At 42.4% G+C, this 25,707-nt stretch overlaps 1 protein-coding gene across 1 annotated transcript in view; it reads right to left on the bottom strand.

Annotated features, from left to right (window-relative positions):
- The window catches only part of CNGB3 (cyclic nucleotide gated channel subunit beta 3), a 966,824-nt gene that overhangs the window by 221,378 nt on the left and 719,739 nt on the right, over positions 1-25,707 (bottom strand). Inside the window, exon 16 of the mRNA XM_085604101.1 lies at positions 8,445-8,563. Coding sequence (XP_085460227.1) covers positions 8,445-8,563 — 119 coding nt within the window. The remainder of the gene's footprint in view (positions 1-8,444; positions 8,564-25,707) is intronic.

Here is a 25,707-nt window from a genome sequence, read left to right as displayed (position 1 = left end):
GGTCCTGCGTTCCCCTCACGGGCGTACAAGGAGGCCATGAGAGATTTGGGGGTCCAAGTCAAATTTTCGTCTCCATACCGGCCTGAGGGCAACAGTGTTGTGGAGCGGATGAACCGTGACCTAAAGCAATCTTTGACAGCGAGGGTATTAGGTACAGGTCGGAACTGGCTCTCCCACTTGTATGACGTACAACGTGCACTTAATAATCTCCCTAGAAGGTCTCTGGGTGGGAGGACCCCGTACATGATGCTCTTTGGAGTAAGAATGTTTGTCCCAGACCTTGATGGTCTAGACATGGCGGCAGCAGCCGCCCCTTTTGACCTAGATGACCACTGTGCTGTATTGCAGAATCTACAAGACGCCAGAGACACTCTAGCGAAAGGACACGTACCCTCTACATCAGAAGCTGCGCTCCAGATTCCGGTAGTCGGCTGGCTACCTCGAGTTGGTGACCTGGTCCGTGAGAAGGTGGAGAACAAGAAGGAGTTTGGCCCCTCTTATCGTGCACCAGTCCCGGTGCTTGGAGTCCTGGGTACGCGTACAGTTGTTTTACCTCCACTTCCTGGTCGCAAGGATAACAGGTACATCTCGATTGACAATGTCAAGCTACAGCGGGTGGCCGATTCTCCATAGTATGACACCTTCAGTTTCTTGCCCTTCAATGCTGAGAAACTCTGTTGTGGTGCCACCCTCTAACATCTTGCCTGAAGTTTCCATTGAGCTTGCAGTTACTGGTCCTTCTGTGCCATCTAATGCTGGTGGTCTACCTGATGATCCTGAGTATGCTTATCCAACAGAAGTACCTTTGCCTCTATTACATTCAACAACAATTGCCCAGTCACATTCTTCCTTTGAAACTGAATCATTGACTTCCACTGCCCCTTCCAAAATTTCTAAATGTTTTGCCTGGTTCAAGAGACATTTTTTGGTTGCACCTTGGACTTACATCTGGCTGGTGCTATTAAGTATTTTTTTGTTCATGTCCATTGGCTTTGTGGTAGTGTTTTTTAAATTGATAAATGGACACTACCTGAATGAACGATCTACAATTCGATTAATTGATGGAACTGTAGCCCCCCATTCCTCATCACACATCATGAAAAGGGACCAGACTTTTGTGAACATCACCGCCTGGCCTGTACGTGATGGAATTGCGTGGGATGCTGTGAACTTTCAAATTCATGGTCCCACCAAAGTGATTAATGTGCCAACTGTTTTTCGTGTTTCTATGGGTGATGTAGTTAAACAAAACATCCGATCGGATGATTGGGATGTGCAAGCGATAGAAACACTGTTTTCTGATTTGAAATATTATGCTGCATTTGATGCTGAGGATTTGTATTTAAATACTGCAAATTACGATGAACAATTTTGCTATCAACATTATGGCACACATTTCCTACACAGGGCAAATACCTTTCGGAATTTTGTTAATTTCACTCAGTGGGAACATTGTCCTGTCCCTATGAGTGGCAGTTCTGCCACTTTAGTGAAAAAATTCACTTACTTTTCGGATTTTAGTGTGTCTGACCCTAACTCTTTTTATTTTAAGGTGGAGGTAGAACCAGCTTCTAAGGTTAGACTGACACACACCAAATTATTATATTCCAAATCCTTTATGGATGAATTGGCTATTGGAGGTTATGACCTCTGGAAAGCTACTATCGATCTTAAATCGGTTTGGGGAACTAAACCGTGGCAAGTACAGGGAACAGAAGCTTTGCATCGTGCCTGTCTTATCCCAAATCATATGTTATTTTTGAATTCAACTATTTTTCAGACCACCTGTTTTGGATTGGCTATATCTAAAAAATTGAATTGAAATTGAATTGAATTGAAAATAATTGATCTGGGTGCTTATCCTAATTGGACGACTCACACAGATCTGTCCCTTACTATGTTGCAGTCCCTCGTCTCCAACACCACCTTCAATATTTCAGCAATTGATCCTGAGGGATGGTTGGTGTGGCAGACGGGTTCAGATTCCTGTCAACGTCGGTTTCTGAATTTGACACCAGGGTATACACAATTGAGAGTAGACCCTCATTTTCAATCAACACACACGGTAACTACCTACTCGGTAGGTAAGTTATGCCAGTCATGGTTGCAACATTCCACATTGGCTTCAGTTAAGCTACATTTATCAAGATTAAATGACAAAATAGATTTTAATGATTTTGTTAAGGGTCCTGCGAGTGGCAGGTCCAAGAGATGGGTTTATGCTATTTACAATGAAGTTTGGAAATTATCGCAAATTGAAGCTGCTTCCAGGCTACGTGCTATTGACCAGGCCAATATGGAAAAAGTATTGGCTGTTATAGATAATAGTATTAACACCTTGTCTTCTAGAATTTATATATTAGATAATATTGTTTCATCTGTCGTAGACATTGTGCAAGATGAAGTGTCTGTGTTATATCATGGTTAAAATCAATTACGTTCAATTATGCAGTTTGCATGGACCTTGCAAACGTTAAAGGCATGGAAGGTCCCTTGGGATTACATGAATACATCTTCGTTATTCCTTCCTTTTAATTTGACCGATAAACAGCAGTTCATGTCCATGAAAGACGCAACTTACGCATTACTGCACATTGAAAAACTAGAACCATTACCTTTTTCTGTTGCTGAGTTGAATTCAGCTGTGTGGCTTGTACACGGATTGATCACGTTGCCTTTCAGTAGGTTTAAGTTCAGTTCGTGCATGCAGCATTACGCCATAGGCAGATATGAACAGCTTGGTAATGCCTTCTTGCACGAAGTATGGACACTTCCTTTCACATATAGATGCGTGAGAGATGGCAAGGAAGTTTATTTGAAAGGTGAAGAATGTACTTCAGCTCCTGATCATTCTGTGGTTTGTAGACATATACAATTACATGGCGCTTGCAATATACACGCTCCAAATTTAGCTTGTGTCCTAAAAGGTATTCCGGTGCCAGTTATAACGTCTTCTTTTAAGCTGCTTGCCAACGGTAGTTATTTGCTTTTAAATAATGAAGCTTGCTGTGGGATGCTCGTTGGTATTCCTTACATAGTCACCGTTTCACAAAGGGTAGTTTGCTGAAATAACGTCCTTTTCCCACCCCCGCACGGCAGGCTCGATATATCCATCTGGCCGGCGATTCCAACCTTGAACGCAGAGTTCAATAGGATGAGTAGAATAAGAGCTCTTTTGTCTCAAAGAGAAGTTTCTTTGACTTCGTCCCGTGAAACATTTCTTCTTCACATAGCAAACACACGCACTGAAGTACAAGCTCTTTTAAATACTGACCTCCCCCTACATTTTGGAACGTTGATACAGACTATCTTTAATGCTTCGTCTACGGCTGGCCTTGTTCACTTTTTTAAAATTGTCGGCTCAGGCCTCGTGACTTCTTTCCAAACTATTTTTGGTGTGATTCCCGCGTTTTTACATTCTATTTTTTCGAGCATCTTCGGAGGGTTTCCCTTGCTACTAGCTCTTGGGGCCGGGATCCTCTTGTTGATCTGCGCTTTTCGTTATGGCTGCACGCCTGGGGTTACAAGACGGAATGCTCCGCCTGCTACATCTTCGTAGCCAGATGCTTGATTACTATGGCACTTTACCGCTGGCGACCTCAAGCGTCAAGTATGGATTGTCATTCCGGTTTGCTTATTTTACCTGTGTGCAGCCTGTCTTTCATTGCCTAGATTGTCCCTTCCAATGGGCTCTGGACTTGTGTCTGTCAAACTTGGTGTCACCTGACCCGGATTTTGATGAACTGATGTGTCCATTACTGGATCATGAGTTTGCTTGTTCTGGAATTGGGTTCATGGCTTTGGGTGCTACACAAGGAGTCCTTGGGAACTGGGATATCGGAGAGGCCGCTATTGAATTCCTTGAACGAAGTTATCTCGAGGATGCTGACAGTTGTCCTGTTATGGTACTGGATGCTCCGATAATTGAGGAACACGTGTGTTCTTTTCCACTACTGAATTGGATGGCAGATACTTTTGCGGAACGCTCCAATGATTTCCTCTTGGAAGCTGTTGCAACTTATGGTGCATATACCTTGATGGATTGACTGTTCTACATAGTAACGACAGGATGCATCCATAGATGTCAATTTTTTTAATCGAATTTTTTTTTGGGGGGGATGTTTTTTTTCTCTGGGACATCGTTTCTATTTTTTTTACACGATTTTTTTTCTCGAACTTTACACTTACCTTATAGGGACTTATAGTTCATGCTCTTGGTTCTGTTCTATATCACTTGAACTCTGCGTTCTTGCTAAGTGCGCCCCTAGTGGTTAGTGATTCGATCAAGGGGGGGTGTTATATGGGTTAGCCACTCCCTATTTACAACACTAAGTTAGCATAACCGAGTCAACTGTTAGAAAGCCAGTTTGCCGTTTCTGCTGCTTTGCACGCGACACTGTTGTTATATGTTATTCATTTTAGAAATGCTTACTCGACTTTGCCTTACAGGATAACAGTTTATTGTTTAACATTCTTAATAGTGTGCTGCGACCTTCGTCTGTACATCATGTAAAGAACAAGGCTAGGACACTAGACGGTGCAGAGTGTTGTGTTCAGATTGATCGTACCACTTTTTAGACATATCATAGATGCAGCTGCCAACATCTGAAGGACAAGTGCCTTTAATATTACAGTACAGAATGTTTTAGTATTCATTCGAACAGAAGAGCTGATGCATGAGAGAGCTAGCTGATCCTTTGATGTGATTCTACTAAGCTGATCTATACGGTATGGGGTCCCCCCTGTTAGCCTATGAGACCTTCTATTAGTCTAATAATAATTTATTAGTTGCTAGAGAAAGGAGTGTGGCTGCATACCACTGTCATTATTATTATGATTGCTCCTTTTATTCTGTATGTAACCATTTGTCTGCTAGTGTTAGCCAAAGTACTGCATCTTAGGACGCGAGGTTTATAAAATAAACTCTTTAAACTTTACCGTGTCTGTATTATTCTGTTGTGGACTGTTAAATAAGTATAAACCGGTATTTCGGATGCACACCACTCCTGAGAAATATCTAAGTCGCATGTTATGGGCTGTCTATACATTGGGACCGCCTAGCTAGATCTAGGCTAACGAATGGGACACTAAGCTAGTCGGATATGGGGTTCTTGGTTCTGAGGGGAGTTTCTGGTACACCACAATTCTCTGAGGTCCTGGTTTCCTGAGCATTGTTCTGTGCATACGCAGAATCCCTGCAACAGTACAGTATTGTCTAGGCAATCGTCCAATTGCAGCATTATTTTATGCGGACGATGCCGTTTTGCTATCTCGCACATAAATAGGATTGCAGAGAGTTGTTTCTAGCTTTGTAACCTTTATGTCGAACTTAGCTCTTCATGTAAATATCACTAAAACATATGTTATGAAGTGTGGTAACAACAGTGTAAAATGCTGGGATATTTTTATCAATAACAATAAGGTAGAATTTGCCAATTGCTTCTCATATTCGGGAATTGTGTTTGAAAAAAGGGGCTCCTGGGCAAACGCCATAACATCACAAAAATTGCTATGGTGGCATTGGTGAATTTTGCCAGATAACTGGGAAAACGACCTATTATTGATCTGATAAAAATCTATAAAGCCAAATGTATCTCAACAGCCATGTAGGGAGCCGGAATCTGGGGTTTCGCTGATGTACAATCTCTAGAGCTAGTTGAGAATGCTTTCTTGAGATACTTATTAGCAGTCCCCAATAGTACAGCGACATATATTTGCCATGCGGAACTTAGACTTCTATAAATAACAGATTTAATTTGAATACAGCTGGTCCTACTATGGCATAAGATATGGTCTGGCTCAACCACCGGTTTTCTCCGCGATGTGATAAATGACTGTGTCAAGTTGCAACGGGTGTCTCGCATTCCATGGCTTAATTATGTCAAAAACTTTATGGCCGACCTGGGATGCCCAGAAAACTTTTCCAACCCGGCCAGCATTACTTCAATTTCAAGGAAATCCCTAAAGATTGCTTGTATGTGACATCTGGAGACTATTAGATTCTCTACTAACATGATTAAACCATCTGTTAGGGAGAACCAATTGCTACTAATACAGCCAGGGATGCAACCATATCTAACAATCGCAAAGGGAGGCTATGACAGGATGTTGTTGAATAGGCTTTGCTTAGGCAATTTTGATAGATTAACATCGTTTCCAAATATGAACAACTGGTCTTGTTTTTTATGCCCCTGTCCATGTGATAGCATATCTGCCCAGTCCACTATACATACCCTGTTTTTCAGTAAATTTTATACTTTACTACGGAAAAGATGGATTCTGACAATATTAAAGCAGCTATGTCTGAGACAATGTCGTCCTGCCTTTTTTAAATTACAACTTTTAGAAAATTAGGTATTTATTCCTCATTTAACTAAATACATGAAGGGCATGATCAGAAGCAGAAAAACAATGGAATTTTAATCTATGATGTTTACTTTTACCCAGTATGACTGTATCTTCAGATTTAGCATATTAATGGACGTGTAAGATATGATGTCTACTTTTATGCATTGTGCATTTATGATTTAATTGTTTAAATCGAATAAAGCTTATTTTGAATTTGAGTTTGATATATTCTATGAAATCATTGATATCATGATTGTGACATTTGACATTACATCATTGATGACAAGACTGTGCATGGCAGAGGTGTGAGTTATAGTTACTCTAGGGCTTGAGTTACAGTTACTTGACCCTGAGGAAGGAAAAGTAAAGAAAATGTCTTAACAGGTAAATTACAGGCAAGATGAGCAAAATCGAGCTAATGAATGATGAAGGCATATTGACTACAATACCAGTACCAATACAATGCAATACAGTACCAGCAAAGACATGGTACAGAGTAAGCAGACAGGTGAAGGAGATCACGATGTAGTCATTCACCTAATTATCTGGATACTGATTTCATGGAGGTAGCTCGACTAATCTCGGTTTAAGCCTCATCAGGATTAGATCCCAATCGGATATATCTAGAGCTTTACCTGCCCCCCTGCCCTTTATTTTATGCATCTGTTGACATGGTCTTCAACCATTGTCCTCTCGTACACCTCCAGGTGCCATTCATTGGTTTTAAGGTTGTAAGCAGATTTCCATGTTGTGGCAACAGTTCTCTTTGTCATAACTGTAGCTAAATCAATAAACCCACTCATTGTTTTATCTTGTTTGGGTCTAGACATTAAGCCTACGAGGCATATTTTAGGTGTCGATGATGCCGACCGGTAAGCAATATATGAGAAGCACAGTAGGTGTGTCAGTTGCACTCTCACACCGGAATGTGTTAAAAACAATATTTGTAAAGTGGACACGGTGGTGGATTTACCATCAATCAAGACTGTTATGGATATCCACTGCTTTGGCGACTGTCATTTTCTGCATTGATTTTCGAATGAGTTTTAACTGTGGCCTCTTCTATAACTAATTGCTGCATAGTGTCATGGCCAATTTCTCTAGAAAGTTAACGTTATTTGAGTTTAATTATTCAATCACAGGCAAGGAAGGAGCTGCTAGCACACGAAGAGATTTTCATGAGGCTTTTCGAGCCTGGTGCCATTATATAGCCTGATAGTGTTTTCACAGGTCACATTGAATTCAGTTTTTAAGACTGATGGCTATGTGACAGTTTATCACTTGTAATGGAATCCTATGTTTCATGTAGGCTGCGGAAAGGTACATGGTTAATGCTCCATATTTAGATGCAGTGGTACAGTGTGTTCCTCAGAACACATGTGTAGTGATAAAGTACTGAATAACCTACATGGGAGATACCTGTACGTGGCAGGTGAGCAACAGGGACACCAAAGTCAGAACCATTGAAACAAGTCACTATTGGCGGATGCGACTATGGTGACTCTCAGAAATGCAACTTCAATACAACAGTTTGTGAGAAAAAGAGGGCAAATGCCTCAATATGTTTAAACCACACTACCACAACTACCCATAAAGCGCATCTCAAATGAGCGCCAATTTTGGAATCATGTTATTGTCGCATTTAAAAATTGAGGTATTTTGCTTGACAAAAACCTAGTTGGCGTTGGCTTTCCTTCAGCTATCGAGGAACCCAGTCCCTGTGCAACATGGTCATTTTCATGCACATTGGGCCACCGGATGACAAGAAGGGGTGGCATTTATACCGTGTAAGAACATCAAGGTTGCCGGGATTCTTTAATGCCTTCCATCTTAAGAGAAACTCACTTCTGAGGTCTTTCTCATCGTTAATGTTTTCTCTCTTATAGCTGTCACATCCTCAAAAGATAATTTTTGTTCAGGATATCACTGATTTCATATCATAAATAGATCTGCCTTTTCGGCAATAGCCAAGTAATCGTGCTATACAATAAACATGTTAATATTAAGTATATGAGATCATAAGAACAGTACAGTTGTTTCAAAGTAAGTACTCTTAACTCTTCAACTGTCTAGTGGACTCAAAGATAGTACCATACCTGATTTCTCCGAACACAGCACCGGCTTTCAAGGTAACAAGAATAGTTTGGCCATCAGGTCCTCCGAGAACTTGAACTTCACCTTGTTTAATTATGTACATCTCTCTGCCAATTTCTCCCTGTGTGGGTGTAAGCAATAACAATAAGATACCTTACAAAGTACCAAGATTTTAGACTTAACTAAACACTCGTTCGTTCATAAAACTTTATTTGGCTATCAAAAACAGCCATAAAAGTACATATACAATAACACAGTTAAAACGTTTGATACAATACATATAATAATAATTCTAAAATGAATTGGTGCACTATTACATAATACTTTTCCTCACATTGATAGAATTCAAAATAAATAAGGGAACATGATAACAGACGAAAGGTTTGCTTAGAGTCACCAAATATATAATTGCTACTCTATGTGACCTACTATTCTGTGCAACAAGCATGGGTTTGAGAAAAAAAACCTAAGATTCTGATACAATTTACAGAACAATAGAAAGTGAATGTGCTTTGTTTGCTTTGATTATCACAAGGGCAAAGGGCCATGTTGGGTGGGCGGGACTTCATAGTTGGAAAAGAAACTAGAAGGTGCAGAATGCCACATCTCATCCTTACCAGCACAAAGCGAGGCTGCCTATTAGTCACATATGATAAATAGCTATTTCCTCCCTCTTCCAAGTTCAAAGACTTATAGAAAGCGACTGTTGATTTGTTCCTATCATACATCGATTGTTGATCCAGTCTATACTGAAGGAAGGTTTCTTTAATCCTCCTCTTAGTTAGAGATAATACCTTTGTAGGATCTGACCATATAGATAAATTAAACAGCCTGGAGAGGGAGGAGTTAATATACTGTAGCCATGGGATACTTAGGGCACCATTCAAGGTTAAACAGTCCAAAATAATTAATCTGGTAAAACCAGTTTCTTACTTGGCCCATAATGAAGCCCACAATAGCAACGGTCTGGCTAAAAAAGATTCTCCAAAAACTGTAGTCCGACCTCATGGTGTAAAATAGTATTTGATACAGAAGAGGGTAGGCATAATAAACGTTTTAAAAAGCTGTTTTCTTCTACTTGCAGGGCTGTGTTATTTGGATAGACCCAAGGCCTGCCCCATAAGGGACTGTAGTCACTCCCTTTGCTTTGTAAATAGCTACCATTTCGTTAATGGGTCATTTCCCTCAATCTGAGGAGAATTTAAAAACCCTTGCCATGACCTACTCATTTTAGCTCTAGTATTTAAAACCTGTTGTGTCCATGAGCCATTGCCCACAAATGAAATGCCCAAATATCTAAACAAATTCACTAAAACAATTGTGGTGTTTTCTATAAAAAAGGATTTACAGAATGTATGCTTAGGCCCACAAACCATGGTAAATGTTTTAGATTTGTTAATCACCATTTTCTTTTGGGTCATAAAATCTGCAAAAGCATTTATCAGTCGCTGAAGACAAACTGGGGTTCTTGCTAATAATACTGCATCATCGGCATATAACAATACAGGTATTTGGCGACCAGCCACCTAGTGGTGTCAGCCTGGGCTGACTGCAGATAATTGTCTACCCCACTGATAAAAAGAGAAAATAATATTGGTGGTAGCACACACCCTTGCTGAATACCTCGCCCCACTTTGAATTTGTTCGAACATTCCCCGGGGGCCGAACCGGACTTGGCTAGTTAAGTTCTCATAAAGGCGGGACAGAAATCCAATGATTGGCCTAGGTGCACCCAGGCAGGTTGACCAAAGTAAGTTATGATCTACCAGGTCGAAGGCACTACTTAAATCAGTGAGGTATAAGTAAAGTGTGCCTGCCTTAGTCTTAGTATATTTACTAATAAGTAGCCGTCGTTTGATACTTTGTTAAATCGTCCCCAGCTGTTTTCTCTACTTAAACTGCACCGTGGATAAAATAGATTGCTCTTGCACGCATTCCTCCATTCTTATTAACAAGACTTTACTCATTACTTTCAAGGAGAAATCCAGGAGGGAAATAGGCCGATAGTTTTTTGGGTCTGTTTTAACCCCTTTTTTAAATATGGGTACAATAGTAGATTCACCACAAGAAGATGGACAAGAAGATGGAATCATATCAATTGCGGCTGAATTAAACACCCAGGTTAAGGTAGGCCCCCACTATTCAGGGGTGGATTTAAAAACATCAGCCAGCAACCCGTCTGGGCCTGGTGTTGGCCCCCAGCACTGGCATGTGAATCCATGTGAACTTCTCCATTAGTTAGATCCAAGAGAAGGCACACCCCTCCCCCTCACAAAATGGCTCCCGGTCTTGCCCTACTGTATTCTCACTACTTTGTCTAAACATTTCAGAAAAAGGGTCACCCATCTATCGCAAGGGACAAAAGAGCAGAGCTGAGGGATATAACCATTTTATTTTTAAAAAGGGTGCATTCACTGTATCCCAGAAAAGTTTGATGTTCCTATTTTCTGCAGCAATAGTCAGGTTTTCCCATGCTTCAGCCTGGAGTCTCTATAGCTGATTTATACTTGCCCCGGAGGGACTTAATAGCCAATATATCTTGTGGGAAATTAGACAAGGTATATTTAAGTGACTAAGGCTTTAGTGCAAGCACTATCTCTCCATCCCCTTTTCTTGTTCCCTGATGTATTTGGGTGCCTGGTTAAAAGTGATTTAATAGAAGTAGTATTATGGCTGAAATTGTCTATCATTGTATTTGTGACAATTTCGTCCTGGAGACAATAGGTTATTTCCCTAAGGTTATTCACTAATATTTTCTGCAAAATCCCACTAGGGTCAATGCCCGTTCCCTTGATTCTTACAGCATTAACCCTAGTGGGAGTAATACTATTTACTAAATGATACGAAGCCTGCTTTGATCCCAAAAGAAGAAGGGTAATATAAGTAAATTGTTGTCACTAAAAATTGAAGATATGCTACTGAGATTCCCACTCATATCATTAGCAGGGACAATTAAACACTCAAAAATGCTTACCTACTACTATACATCGTACATACATTATCACATTTTCCCTTTACTCTACCAAAGATCTTACTCGAGTTTCTATCGTGGAAAAGAGCAACAATGTCTGTCAAATTTCAAGGATATCCAGTTTTTTCTCCCCCACAATAACCATGACACCCCCCCACACTCACTGCAAGTCGGATGTGTTTTATTGTAAGGTGCTCACAGAAGTTAGATGCAACTACTTTGCACTGGAACCTAGGTAGGTTCAATCTTCGCTGAATCAATTCAGGATCTTTCTAGAGGAACCATTAGGTGATGATGATGCAGTAAACTTTGTTTTACCATGTTTACCTGTTATTGTCAGATCCATATCGTGCTACTCTATGAGACCTTCTTAACTGAGTTATTAACTGAAAATATTGAAGCTTGGTTATACCAGATAACTTGTGTTAAGTTTTTGAGCTAAAGCTTTTCCTTTTATTTACAATGTTGCTGTAGCTTGAAGATGCCTTCCACTTTTCTTCCCAATGGCTCTTTTACAATTGGGAAGTCATTTCCTTACTAGCTAGAGTTTGAGTGTCAGCCACAAGGCTTAGACACAAAATTATTCCCATTGCCTGCGGGTCTTTTCAGCTACCAGTAGGGATACCTATGCCATATCTCTTGTCAGTAGAACAGGCTAATTCCAGGTGCAATTGTTCCTTGGTCTCACTGCATCTACATCATTAGATCTCTGTGCTTCTTCCCTGGGGATCTGTCCGGTTTAGCAATGTTTTGATTTATTTCTTTACTGCACCTTTTGTTGCTTGTTTGTGGGGCCTTGATACTTGTCTAGTCATCCATATTGTTATCTTTCCTAATTCACTGCCGCATTACTATGGCTGCCTGACCTCGTTCTTCCAATGACTAAGAGATAGTAGAGTTTAACTGGCAGTATAAAACCTTACATTCCCTGTTCGGTTTAAGCCTGGCAACTGAAAGGGTCAACATTTGTGTATTCTAGCAGTTACTGGTGTGTGATTCCTGTTAGTCCCTCTCATTAGGCGGCAATATGTTCATTAATTTTTATTTGAACAGACACAAGTATTTTTCTCTCAAACTGGCTAGGGCACTGCTTGATATCTTAAAGAGTTTGGTATCCTTCACCATCGTGGATCAAATTATAGATTTTTATTTGCAATACTGGGTTCCACTAGTTTAGATGTCCTATATATTTTTTGGAGCAGTAAATGTTAGGCATAATTCATTCAGTGATGGCTTTTTTACTTTTGCTCTACATCAAGCAGAACGAAAAAAGGGTAAATACCAATTAGTAAGGAGATATAAACATGGAAACAAAGTGATCCAGGAGGGAGACTGCAGGAATTCTGAACAGCTCCTCTTCTAAGGAGTTCAAGAAGATTGAGAGTTTGAAGAAGTCAGCCAGAGCACAATTCATTAAAAATCCGGACCCCATCGTAAAATGCCTGGACCACTCATATCTACCCAGGGTCCTAGTAGATCAAAGTGTTTTTGGCTCATTGGTGGACAGACACAAAGCTCCTCTAAGCTCAAATACTGCTGTCGACACTTATGGAAGCTCACTCATCAAAAACATTCCCTAGTGCTTAGTATATGGATCCCTGCTCAACCCCATTTAAACCCACACATATCCAAGGGGTACACAAGTGTGGGTCATGCCTTGGCAGGGACATTGTCCTCCATGAAGAAGAGTGAGAACAATGACCATGGTTTGGGAAAAATTGTTCAAAATCTGACAAATGTCATGTGAATTGCATAGTTTCAGGCAGACATTCAGGATGGGGGAATTGTGATTTCCTGCAATAGAAATATTATAATGTGCAAAAGTTGAAAATATATGATTATGGCAGGTTTTCCTGAAGCCCCATGGTGATATTTGTGACTAAAACACAGATCCCCGAAACACACATTTCTCTTTGAGTTGCGTGCAAATCTCCAGATTGCACTTGCATCTAGTTTATCACCTCTGTGAACCTAAACCCATAGACACCCCTGGTGATTTAATGCTCAGGAGACAAAGAAGAACACAAATGGGGTCAAGCATAGACAGGGATATGTTTCTGATTAAAGGTGACTGGAGATGCTGGAAATCTGATGCATATAATGTTTAGCGTATTCTCTCAGGCAGCCAATTAGGACAAGGGAGGTCTGGCACCCAGCTACTAAACTCGTAGAATTGTAGATGATGGAACTGTTGGGTTGTGGTACATTTCCATAGCGCCCAAGGGTAATACCTGCAACCAAAAGACAGGTAGTCTAAGCCAGTTTTTCGTTTTCAGTTGCTTTCTAAACTTCTCAAACGCACTGTAGCCAGTTTATCATCTATGGAAACTAGGAACCCATAGAAAACCTATTTTTACCAAGTACAAGCGTGCTTAGGAGGCCCAGAGGAACACATCTGTGATTAAGACAAGGGAGTTTCTGCATGAGGGAAACAGGAACGTATTACCATGTTTTGGAACAAAATCCTACACATATGACAAACATCATGTTCAGTGTGTTTTCTCAGCCAGCCAGTCAGGGGCAATATATATCTAGCTTGACCTCATAGATGTGTAAGGCTGTACAGTCTTAGAAAATATACAGGTTTTGCCCTTCCCATATAATCCTGCCTTTGAAATCCATACTACTGTTGGATTTCATAGATATAAGCAAGCCCTATTTTGCTTCATGTAGATTCTAGATGTGAATGAATACAAATTGTGCTGTGCCAGAGGCAAGGCAAATACATCTAATCCAGGGGCCATGGCCATAGAATAATTATTCTATCCAAAAGCTTAAATTTTTCACTTTGAAGCAGATGATAACCAACATGTTTCCTGATTATCTGTGTGGTAACAGATTTATGATGATAACTGACAAAATCCCCCTTACATATGTGGGCATCATAGCCACAGGTCACCTCTGGATAGCTGGAAGGTCCACATATGACTCATCACTCCAGTACAGACCTTGGAGGGCAAAACACGGATGACAAAGGCATATCCAGGTATCCACATCTCAAGGAGCCAGAACCTCCAATAATAGAACTGTCATCTACATGAGCAAAGCTGTTGTACTCTGTAAGGACATGGTTGCATTGCCTACCTAAGTGAAATCAACCACCTGAGAATAGCAGGGGTCCTGAATGTCAGTTATGATGCCCTTCCATCAGCCTACTGAAACCTCTCCTAGTTGTATGACTTTTGCATCATGCCTGCACCCTGAAGACAGCAGATAAATTACCTAGGGGGATCACAGCATTTAATCAGTACTGAATGGAAAGAAGATGGAACATTTGTGATGTGGTAAGACTCAGCAGTGTTTACCCAGAGACGTGTCATTCCCTGTGCCTTACATGGACTTCTTGTTCAGTGAAAGATCATTTAAGAAGAGGCGTAGAATCCCCTGACTCACACTTTCCTTCTGCCAGTATTGTCCAATTTCCCAACAGATGCTTCAGCAGTCCCAGCATGCTGACACCAGATATCCAATATTTGATGTAATCTTTGATATGATATGGTTCAAAGGAGGGTGTATTGGACCTTTCTGATAACCTTATGTTGAGAGGCATCACAAGTGCTGCATCTGTTACATTATCAGTAAAATTCAACCAAAGAGGGCAGCAGGGTTGTATGACATTACAACGCAAGCCATTACCCCGCATGCCGTTGTAACGCAAATCTTTACCCCGAGTTTGCGGTCGGGGTGCGCTGGAAGTTGGAATAGTTTAATTTACTATTCCAACTCCAGTGTGTGCAACAATAGGGAAGGTGTTGGAGTTAAATCCAAAACCTTCTACCACCTGCTAAACACCTTTCGCATTGCAACGGCATGGGGGGTAATGGCATGCGTTATAACGCTTGCTCTGAAACAGATGTTTCAAAGGCAGCAGAGATGCAACAGCTGGAAAGCTGTGGGCCCGGACTTTATGTCATTGCCACATGACAACCGAAGAATGCAAACAACATGTGTGATTTCAGACCTCTGGGATAAATCACATGCCAGACTGCATTCTGATCAGGTTCATGACATTGAAAGCATGTCAATTAGGTCCACACAGAATCTGAAAGCGTTCAATACAAGGGTATCCAAGGTGACCTAGATGCAGGTGTTCCAAAAGAGCATGCTGAACATGCTGGGCACCAAGAAGACCAAATGGAACAAGCAAACCTGCAAATGTGAAAGAATTGATTCCACAGGGATTATTCCCTAATTCTCTCTCTTTGAATTCCCTAATTTACTTTGAGGTAAGGGGCCATACCCAACTAGCTGTGGGCACATGCTTCAGTATCCCGACCAGTTGCAGTATTCCTGAAATGGTTCAATTGTACTAGAAAGATATTGAGTGACAGTGGAAGAGAATGACCAAATGTACACAAATGTGGCACCTAAGAACATTCAGTTTATCAGGGAGACATAGTGCTGCTTTTAAGCTTTCACAAAAAGAAAAAGTAATATAGGCGATTGTCAGGATTCCACATTCTTATCAGGAAGTTACAAGACATCTCTCTGTACATGCACCACAGGGAGATGGGCCCATGATTGCCAATATAGCTCAACTACAACCACCTGGGTCATTTGTGACAATAGTGCAGAGATTAGAGACCAATGTACTAATCCTGTTTGCATGTGCAAATTCTGCAATTCACAAAATCATAGGCTTTGTAGATGCCATAAGGCAAGTCACAATGTACAAAGGACACATAGTGTGTCAGAAGTGACTTTCCTGCTCACAAAATACTCTTTGTAACTGATAACAATTCAGTAGGAACAAGGGGTCTGAAAGGGAGGTTTCCTTCTGGTATTCAGACAGAATATTGGAAACAAAAATATTGTGAGACAAAATATTGTGTCCAGTATACATAGGGCAAGAATATTGTGAAGGAAGGTTTTTGTAGGTAAGCAAAGTTGTACTATATATAACTCCATATATATGAACCATGACGATATATATATGATCAAGGTACGTAGATGTGGAGTTAACAATAGTACATTTATACTTAGCTATTTGCACTTGCCTTCTCGATTTTTTGGTCTTCGATATTTTTGAGATGATATTCTGTTCACATTATATTTTGTTTCCGATATTCTGTCAGTGATCCTTCCTTCCTCCTACTAAATCACAATCAATCAATCAGGGGTTTGTAAAGCAAGCTACTCACCTGTGAGAGTCTCAAGGCGCTTGGGGGGGAGGAAGGGGTTGCAGCTCTGGGTCAGCCAAAAAGCCAGGTCTTGAAGCTCATCCTGAAGGTGTGCAGGGTGGGAGAGTGTCTGATGTTGACTGGGAGTTCGTTCCAGGCTTTGGCTGTGACGTAGGAGAAGGCTCCACCCTCAGCTCTGGTTCAGCAGATGTGCTGGGTCATTGTTAGGGCGAGGTCGATGGAACGGAAGTTTCTTTTGGGTGCCTGGAAAGAGATTCTTTTGTTGAGTTATTTGGGTCCGATGTTGTGGAGGGATTTGTAGGTGTGGGTGAGTAGCTTGAAGGTTACTCTCTTCTCAACGGGGAGCCAATGGCGGTCTACCCATTTTTGGGTCATGTGCTCATGTCGTGGGGTGCCGAGGACGAGTCTGTCTGTGGTGTTTTGGATGGTCTGGAGTTTATGTAGCAGGTATATGTTGATTCCTGTGTAGAGGCCAATTCCGTAGTCCAGTCTGCTGGTAATGAGTGTGTGGGTGATGGTTTTTCTGGCTTTGGGTGGGATCCACTTGAAGGAGTTGCTGGCGTTGGTGAGGATTTTGTTCCTGATGAAGATCTTCTTGGTGGTTCTTATGAGTTGGTGGTATTCTGTCATGGCGTGCTTGTAGGTGGACTGGTCTTTGGTTGTTTTGCTGTTTCTTCATCGTTTCTTGAGCTGTCTGCAGGAGCGTCTGGCTTCTTAGAGGTCAGTGGTGAACCAAGCAGCCTTCAGAGGGTGTTGTCAGTGTGGCGGTGGAGGGGAACGAGCTTGTCTGCGCAGCTGGAGATCCAGCGGTGTAGTTCCATGGCTGCAGAGTTGTCATTGGTTGTGGCGGAGGAGGGTCGTGGGTGAGTTGAGATCCTCTTCTGTGACCTTGCTCCAGTTCCTTCAAGGCGGGTGTGGGCGGGCTTGTGTGCGGTGGTGGTGCTGAAAGAGAAGTGTATGCAGTGGTGGTCTGTCCAGAGGGGCTGCGAGGTGTGGCTGAAGTGGATGTTAGTCCTTCCTGCGCAGATGGGGTCGAGGATGTGTCCGGCCTTGTGGGTGGTGGTGGTAACGAGCTGCTTCAGTCCGAGGTTGACAAGATTGTCCAGGAAGGCGGTGAAGTCCAGGTTGCTGCGGTTGTCTAGGTGGAGGTTCAGGTCTCCGATGAGTATGTATTCCATGGAGACGATGGAGTAGGGTGTGATGAGGTCACCAATGGCAGTGGTGAAAGCAGTGCGGGCCCAGGGGATCTGTAGGCGAGGGTGCCAAGGAGCGTGGTTATGATCTGGATCTGGAAGTGGAGGTGTTCGGTGTTGGAGAGGGGGACCCTCCAGCTGGAGGTGGAGAGTCAAAGGGAGCTTTTGTGTGCAATGGCGAGTCCTCCTCCTGGACAGTCGGGCGGTCTTTCCTATGAATCTTGTAGCCGTTGGGGTTGGGTGTGGCGATGTCGGGAGCAGAGGCAGCGTTTGTCCAGGTATCCGTGAAGAAGGCAACGTCTAGCGAGAGGGTGTCGAGGAGGTTCCCGATCTCTATGGCATGTCTGTGCAGGGAGCGCACGTTGAGAAGGATGCATTTCAGGGCTTCGTTGGTGCAGGAGTCCGGCGTGGTTGGGGAGATCGAAGGGGTGCTGTGAATGGTGAAGGAATGTCGGCAGTGTTGGCAGGAGAATTGGCCGTGGGTGGTTTCGGCGTCGATAGCTTGCAGTTGCTGTTTCTACCGGGATTGTGTGCAAGGAGGGCAGCTGGGTTGTAGCAGTGGAGGATCAGAGATCCAGGGTCCCTGGCGCTGGTCACTGTCGGGTCAGGGACGGGCGCAGACGGGCTTGCCGTTGGTGGGCTAGTGGCACACCCACTGCGTGGCTGACCTGTGGCCACCAATAAGTAGGGAAGGGGGAGGGTGGCGCAGCTGGGAGGCGGGAGCGGGAAGCAGCAGGAGGGAGGGGCTGTGGGCAGCAGCGGCTGGAAAGGGAAAAACGGGCAGAAAACAGAGAGAGACAAGGCAGTAAGGGATAAAAGACAGGAAAAACAGGCACAATGAAAAAGACAGAAAACAGAAAAAGACAGGAAAGACAGGATAATGGCAGAAAAATGAGCACAATACAACACGGACAGAAGTGAAACCAACAGAAGAGCAAGGCTCTCCCACTGGAACACCAGGGATGAGGCACAGGCAGGAGCCTGCGGGTGGAGGAAGGCCTCGAACACCTACCTGACCAAGTAGTGCACAGTGCACGGAGCAGTGGCACTTAACGTGTGAGTAGTCACGCTTAACAAACACTGATTGATTGATTGAGCTGTGGGGGAGAGAGCAGGTCCCTGACCAGGAGGTCAGAGGTCTTGCCCACACTCCCTCGCAGCGGCTGCCATTAAGTAGGGAAGGGGGAGGGAGGTGCAGCTTGGAGGTGGGAGCAGGAAGCAGCAAGGGGGAGGGGCCACAGGCAGCAGCAGCAGGAAAGGGAAAAACAGGCAGAAAACCGAGAGAGACTAGGCAATAAGGTATAAAAGACAGGAAAAACAGGCACAATGAAAAAGACAGAAAACAGAGCAAAAGACAGGAAAGACAGGAAAATAACAGAAAAACACACACAATACAACACGGACAGAAGTGGAACTAGCAGAAGAGCAAGGCTCTCCCACTGGACCACCAGAGATGAGGCAAAGGCAGGAGTCTGCAGGTGGAGGAGGGCCTTGAAAACCTACCTGAACAAGTAGTGCACAGTGCACGGAGCAGTGGCACTTAGTAATCGAGCTGCGGGGGAGAGAACAGGTCCCTGACCAGGAGGTCAGAGGTCTTGCATTGAAATCTATCAATGGTTTGACACCATAACTGCACCTGCAAATGATTGATATGATACCAGCTCCCTAAAGTGGATGGTAGACATGAACACTGTAGCCCCTCTCTTGTCTGCTTGCTTAAAGGTAATGCTAGAATCGTCAACAAGTGATCTGACAGCTGTCCATTCTACTGTAGACAGATTATGGAAGGGGGTGTGGTAGACATACTTCCAAGATGGCCGCCAAGTTAGCATCGCCATGGGGGTTAGTGCTCCAGGGCACCAGCGCGTGCTAATTGTTTTTCTCCTCCCACCAGCTGCCGGGGATCGGGACTACATCTAGGCCATGAGAAGGATGGTCAGTATCTCCCGGCAGTGTATGGGTAGGTCCATCGACGATCTCTCGGTTGAAGCCACGTGAGTAATGACTCCTCTAGTTACTCTGAGCCTGCAGGGTAGATTCTCCTACGCTCAGAAATGAGGTGAGTTTGCGCCCGTTATCCACGAGGCAACAGACATGCCTTGAACTGCCAGGGGGCTTAACTCACTACCAATACGTGGGGCATACCATGGACGAGGTTTCCTCGGTCCCGTTTGTCACAAACATCAGGCACCGCCTCTGGGTGCGGGGCATTGTGATTTTGGGACTGAGGGAGGAGCCTCAATGCGAGCTGGTGGGGTGGGGCATTACCTCCCCCAGGGGGTACATGGTGTGCTCCTGACTGAGCCCATTTGTAACTTTCTTACTACCTTCTGACGAGTGTGTGCCTATTAATCCTTGCGGTGCCGGGGTGATACATCCACCACATGACTAGGTGGATCCCACATTTTACGACATCTTTTCCATTGTTAACCATCCCGTTTCTAAGGACACTGGAAGTTCCAGGTGTCTTTATCTGCCGGGAGTTAATGGGGCGAGTCACCAACCAATCTAGGATGAGTCCACTGTTTTTAGCTACCTTGAGAGTAAGGGACACTATATTATGCGACACATGTTTTTAGGCATTTTCTTTTCACAATTTTTATTGCACTTTCACCACACAAGGTAAAGTCTAGAGGGGATGCATATAGAATGGTCTATAAATGATTGTTTACTCATCTTGATTATATCCCAACAGGTTGGCCATCGCATTTACAGGTACCACATTTAAGGTGCTTTTTGTAGTATATCACGGTCATATAACCAAAACACCACCATAAGTGTAGATTAACTGTTCTTTTAGGTCCTAATGTATTGCCACTAGATCATTCAGACACCAAGGCAAGAAACATGTTGACCACATAAAGTTGAGCGTGATATCCTGGCGCATTATATCAGGAGTGTACCACTTTCTACTTTTTAACCAGGTTGGAAGCCATATTAATTAAAATTATTTTGTTTGGACTTCCATTTCATTTTTAACCTTGCACGGTCTATCGACCATTCACTTAGCACATCTACACCATTAGGTCCCTCACACCCACGGCACCAAATGGAAGGAATAAAAGATCTCTGCCAAAGAGCCCCTCATAGGGTGCCCGTCAGGTATTGCAGTTCTGACCTGACAAGGAGGAAGCCCTATGATGAAGCATGACACCCAGCTGGCTGGGTGTGTGAGGGCCCTAATTCTGAAAGGAAGGATCTCCCTTGGCCTCTATCATTAAGGGATAATATCCCCTTAACCTAGCTGACCTCGCTCCTCTTGCCTTGTTAGAAACTGCATACTTTCTTCTGTTTGACTTCGATTAGGCATGCATGTTGGACCTCAGAAAAGCCCTTAGTCTCCCCCTTTTGTGATTTCATTGCAAAGCAGAAGCCACATCACTTTGAGGATCAGACAGAGACTAATCAAATATTGTATTTACTAATGACACACCCTTTACCTATAGTGATTTTTCCATTGTGGTAGAGGTACAAAAGAATATTACATCCAATAATGTTAAATAGTTCCGTGTTACATGTAGTGTACTGTCAAGAGCTGTATGATTACTGTAAGACATAATTAAGCAATTATTCACATAACAGTTATTGGTAGTAGAACATAACTTCTAGCTTGTTATTCCTAGTGGACAAGGGTGAATTTCAAGAGAGAAGGGTGTCAGGGTGTTTTCCCTGGGGTGTCCCTTTGGAAACGTGTAAGAGCGCTTTACTTTCTGAGGACACATATATTTGTAACTCTCCTAATACTACCCTGAACTGAGGGGCTTGCACACTGTGGGTCACCTGGCCCGCACAAGAGAGCTTTGCCCTTTAGTTCTCAGCAGGTAAGGGGGAAGTGGACAGTACCCCCTCTTATTGTTGGAATGGTGGATCCCCACTCTTCTTCAGTGCATGCAAGAGGGAGTATAAGGGAAGGTTTCAATGACCCACCAATGTAACTTCCTTGGATGGCAGAATGTCTACTAGTGGTTTTGTTGTGAGAGAGAACAGGATCCCTCTCACTTTACCATATTGAAACTTGGATCTCTATGTAATATCACATGGCAGAAATAATTATGTTACTGAGATAATAACCCAAAATGTTACTGACATTTCAGCGTTGATAATATTGGCAAAACCTTAGTCTAATACTGAGACACTAATTTCCAAATTTTTAAAACCATCTTTAAAAAAATCTAATTTATATAAATCAGTCACCTATTCAACAAATTACTCAGATGAACATATATTTCTTTCAGGTCCAGAAATCTCCCTTCGCCAACTACATACGTATGCTAATTAGGGGTGGGCGGAATTTGCGGAATTAACCTTCGCAAATTATCGCGAGAATGTTTAAAATTATCGCAAACAAGCAGAAATATCGCGAAGATGCGGAAGTTTTTTTCCGGCATGTTCGCGCGATTTTCTGCATGGTTGCGGGTCGCCAACTTACCCATGTGGCTGCTTGCGGGCGCGGCCATCTTGTTTTGAGTTGTTCTCGCGGTGCATGATCGCGAGAAGAAAGACGTGATCGCGCGACGCATGACGTCACTGCGGGCGCGAACTGTCGCGAGACAGCGCAAATGGCTAAAAACAATACAACATCTCATGGAGAACGCGACCGGATCAAGAAAACTTGTCGGCGAACGCAGGGAATCAGGTAAGGCGATCGCGCGCGCGCGAGAATGTATCATTTTACAGCGCGAGCAAGAAACAAATTATCGCCAAGCTGCGGAAACCGGAATTTTTGACATCTTCGCGCTCTCCGCGGAACGCAAAAATGTCAAATTATCGCAATTTCCGCGAACGGAACGAAATTTTTGCCCAGGCCTAATGCTAATAGCCCTCCAAACACAACACCTGAACATTTACCTGAGACAATGGGCCAAACAACCACTAACTTCAACCATGAGAGCATGCATCTCATTTTCATTTCTGACAGGAAATGTAGCCTATGCTCCTAAAAGGATAAGTGAATTCAAAGCAAAAATCTATTCCAAACACTCAATCACTCTCAACATCCAAAATATTGCTGTTCCTCATTTCCTATTCCCTATACCTCGGAGAACCATCCACATTAGGAGAAACCTAAGATTAAATTTGACACCTTTTCGTCCCCACATTCAAATTGCGCACTCGTTTATGTGCCTTCAACCAAGATAGTAATGCAGCAAGACTGATTACTCTCTAAAAAATTCCTTATCGTTGCCTACCACTGCTCCTTCTTCTAACTGACGCTTATCTTCTAACTAAATAAAAATAATAGAGCCCAGGGTGCCTGTGACCATAACTGGTTCTGGAATCACCCCTCACATACATTCCCAGTATCAAACTTTAACATCAGGTCCATTATATATTAACCCCTTCCCCCATATCTAACTCAAACAATTCATCACAAATACTACGTTTCATCCACAACCTTTGCTGTCTTAGTTTAGCATATGCAAGTTACATAGAAGTATTAGAATATTAGAATACCAACAGGATTCTATTAATTGTTTGCTCCTCTCTCTGATTTCTCTTAGCACCTCGAGATTTCATGAGCCCACAACACTCAACAAAATCTCAAGTTTCCACTTCTCCCTTAATTCAGTTTTATTTTCCTAGCTATGCTTCTAAACGGTATTACATGCCAATTTCCCCTAATGTTCCATCATTAGATAGAACATTGTTATCTGAACTAATGCTGCAACAATTTGTCAGTGAAAACAGAGTAAAGCTTAATGATGGCAGCATTAATAAAACACGTTTTCAAGTGGCATGGTATAAAAGGAAGGTTTTTTAGGATCCTCATTTGGAGGTAACAAGGTGATACAACCACAACAGCAGGGTGTGGCAGTTGGAAATGACATCATTGTCATATTGTCTGATGTCATTAAATACAGCCACAGCTGCAGTCCCAGTGCCTAAACCAGGCCTTAAACAAATCAGGCTACCATCTAGTAACTGGTGCTCTTCAAGATGGTTAGAAAGCTAGTGAGCCAGAATTTATCCCAATGTTAGTGATTGCTGGCAAAAGAAAGATGACACTATATTTAGCGTCTGCCTGGGGGGACCAAGTTTACCTTCTTTAAAAGGGGGTTGACTACCCTTTTCTGCCATCCACCAGGGACAGTGCCTGATGAAAATAGGTGTTCAGGTTAAACTTAAACAGAAGTGAAGCAACAACAGATTTTAGAGTACTTACTGGACATAAATCCCCTTGGGAGCCGTAGTTTGGAGATTTAAGGAAGGAGGAACCCACCTACAGTTCCGTAATCACTGTGAGGGCTATGAGAGGGGTATCATTCAGCATGAGACAGGATGAAAACAGAAGCTGAGCAATACAATCATGAATGGCCTTGGTCTTCTCATTGAGACAGGAAACCAAATTGTCACAAACAACTTGGGAGCTGGAACAGATATTTTGACTGAGCAGATTGGTGACTTTGGAAAAAGCCCCCGAAGAGTTGGAGGCCTGAAAAATATATTTTGAAGTAAAAGAGGTTCTAGTAGCAGTAAGAGATGCTTTATAATGAGTTGTTGACATTTATGTGATGCTTTTAAAGTCTAATGTGTACGTGTGTGTGCAAAATTGTATACTTTTAAATACAAACGAGGAAGTGTTGAAACCCTGTTAGTCTTCACGTGACCACAATTGGATAAACATAGACTACCACCCGCCTGTCCCACTCTCAAAAGAACAAAACTTTTCTTTTCATCAACTTTTTTTCTGTGTTTTCTTTAGCATTATATACACTGCATACTGGCAGCTTTATATCACCAGCAGCAATGACAGACAAGCTCTCACTTTGAGAGTTTATGTTCTCAATACAAAGAAGTTTACAAAGTGGGTGATTTAAAAATGGTGCCTGCTCAGCAAACCTGTAAGGGGTAAAATTCCAGGCAGGCTGGAGGTCAATTTCTAAATAGGGTGATGGTCCTTTGCCTGAGTGGTGGGGCCATGGGCGTATGCCCTGGCATATATGCTTACTGTCCACAATGTTCTAAGTGGTCCCAAAAGCATGGTCTACTAGGTTATAATAGGCAGGGCATTTGACATATTAGGCGAGTCTGCTGGTCTTTGAGTATCATCAATATCTGTGCATGATCTTGATTATCTATTAAGCCATCCTGCATGATATTATCATGATGGAAGGGTAAAGCAGAGCCACTGACTGCAGGAAAATGGGCAGGATAGATGGTTCTTGTTTCTCCCCATTCACATCAACACCCCACACCACCCCCACCTCGCCTTTCTGCTCATAATATATAATTGGATTTTTAGGACATAGACATGTTTGAAGATTTATTAAAGGATAAGAGGTTACAACAGGTAGAAAAATGGGCAAACTAGATGGACTCGATGACTCCAAAAGACCAACTAATAAATTGTAAGCCATGCGCCTTATTGATATCATTACAATAGAAGCACAAAGACAGATTTGGACACTGGCTCCAAGTTAGGTAGAAACAGATGATAACTCCTTCACACTGTAGTTACTGCTAAACTGGTGTAAGAGTATTACATAGGTAACATCATTAACTTCTTATGAGTTCTCCACCTTAGAATGAAGCCTAACACATGGAATCAGTGTTTCTCTTACCAATTACATCATGTTTTGCATGTATTTCTTAGCATTTTATCCTGATATATTTCTTCAAGCTTTTTCCGGTGAAATCTCATAGGAGGAAAATGCAGAATGTGGTAAATGATGCACAACTCAAAATTACAACCAGTGTAATTTGCGCATGGATTTGAATTTAAAACAACACAACTTTGAATCAGGGTTTCAGCAAAGTGGGTGCATTTATAGAAAGCAGGGTCAAAGTAGTCAAATTAAGCTTTATTCGATTTAAAACAATTAAATCATAAAAGCACATCATAAAAACAAAAAACATTAAAAACACAATATACCTATTCGTATATATAAATAATACAACATTTTATAAAGAAAATGATTTAAAAAGAAGAGAGGAAACATACGAATATCCTTACACACCC

The sequence above is a fragment of the Triturus cristatus genome, chromosome 5_1, assembly GCF_964204655.1.
Source record: "Triturus cristatus chromosome 5_1, aTriCri1.1, whole genome shotgun sequence".
Classification (NCBI taxonomy): Eukaryota; Metazoa; Chordata; class Amphibia; order Caudata; family Salamandridae; genus Triturus; species Triturus cristatus.
Note: the sequence above shows the minus strand (reverse complement) of the source record. Positions and strands in the feature narration are given on the sequence as shown.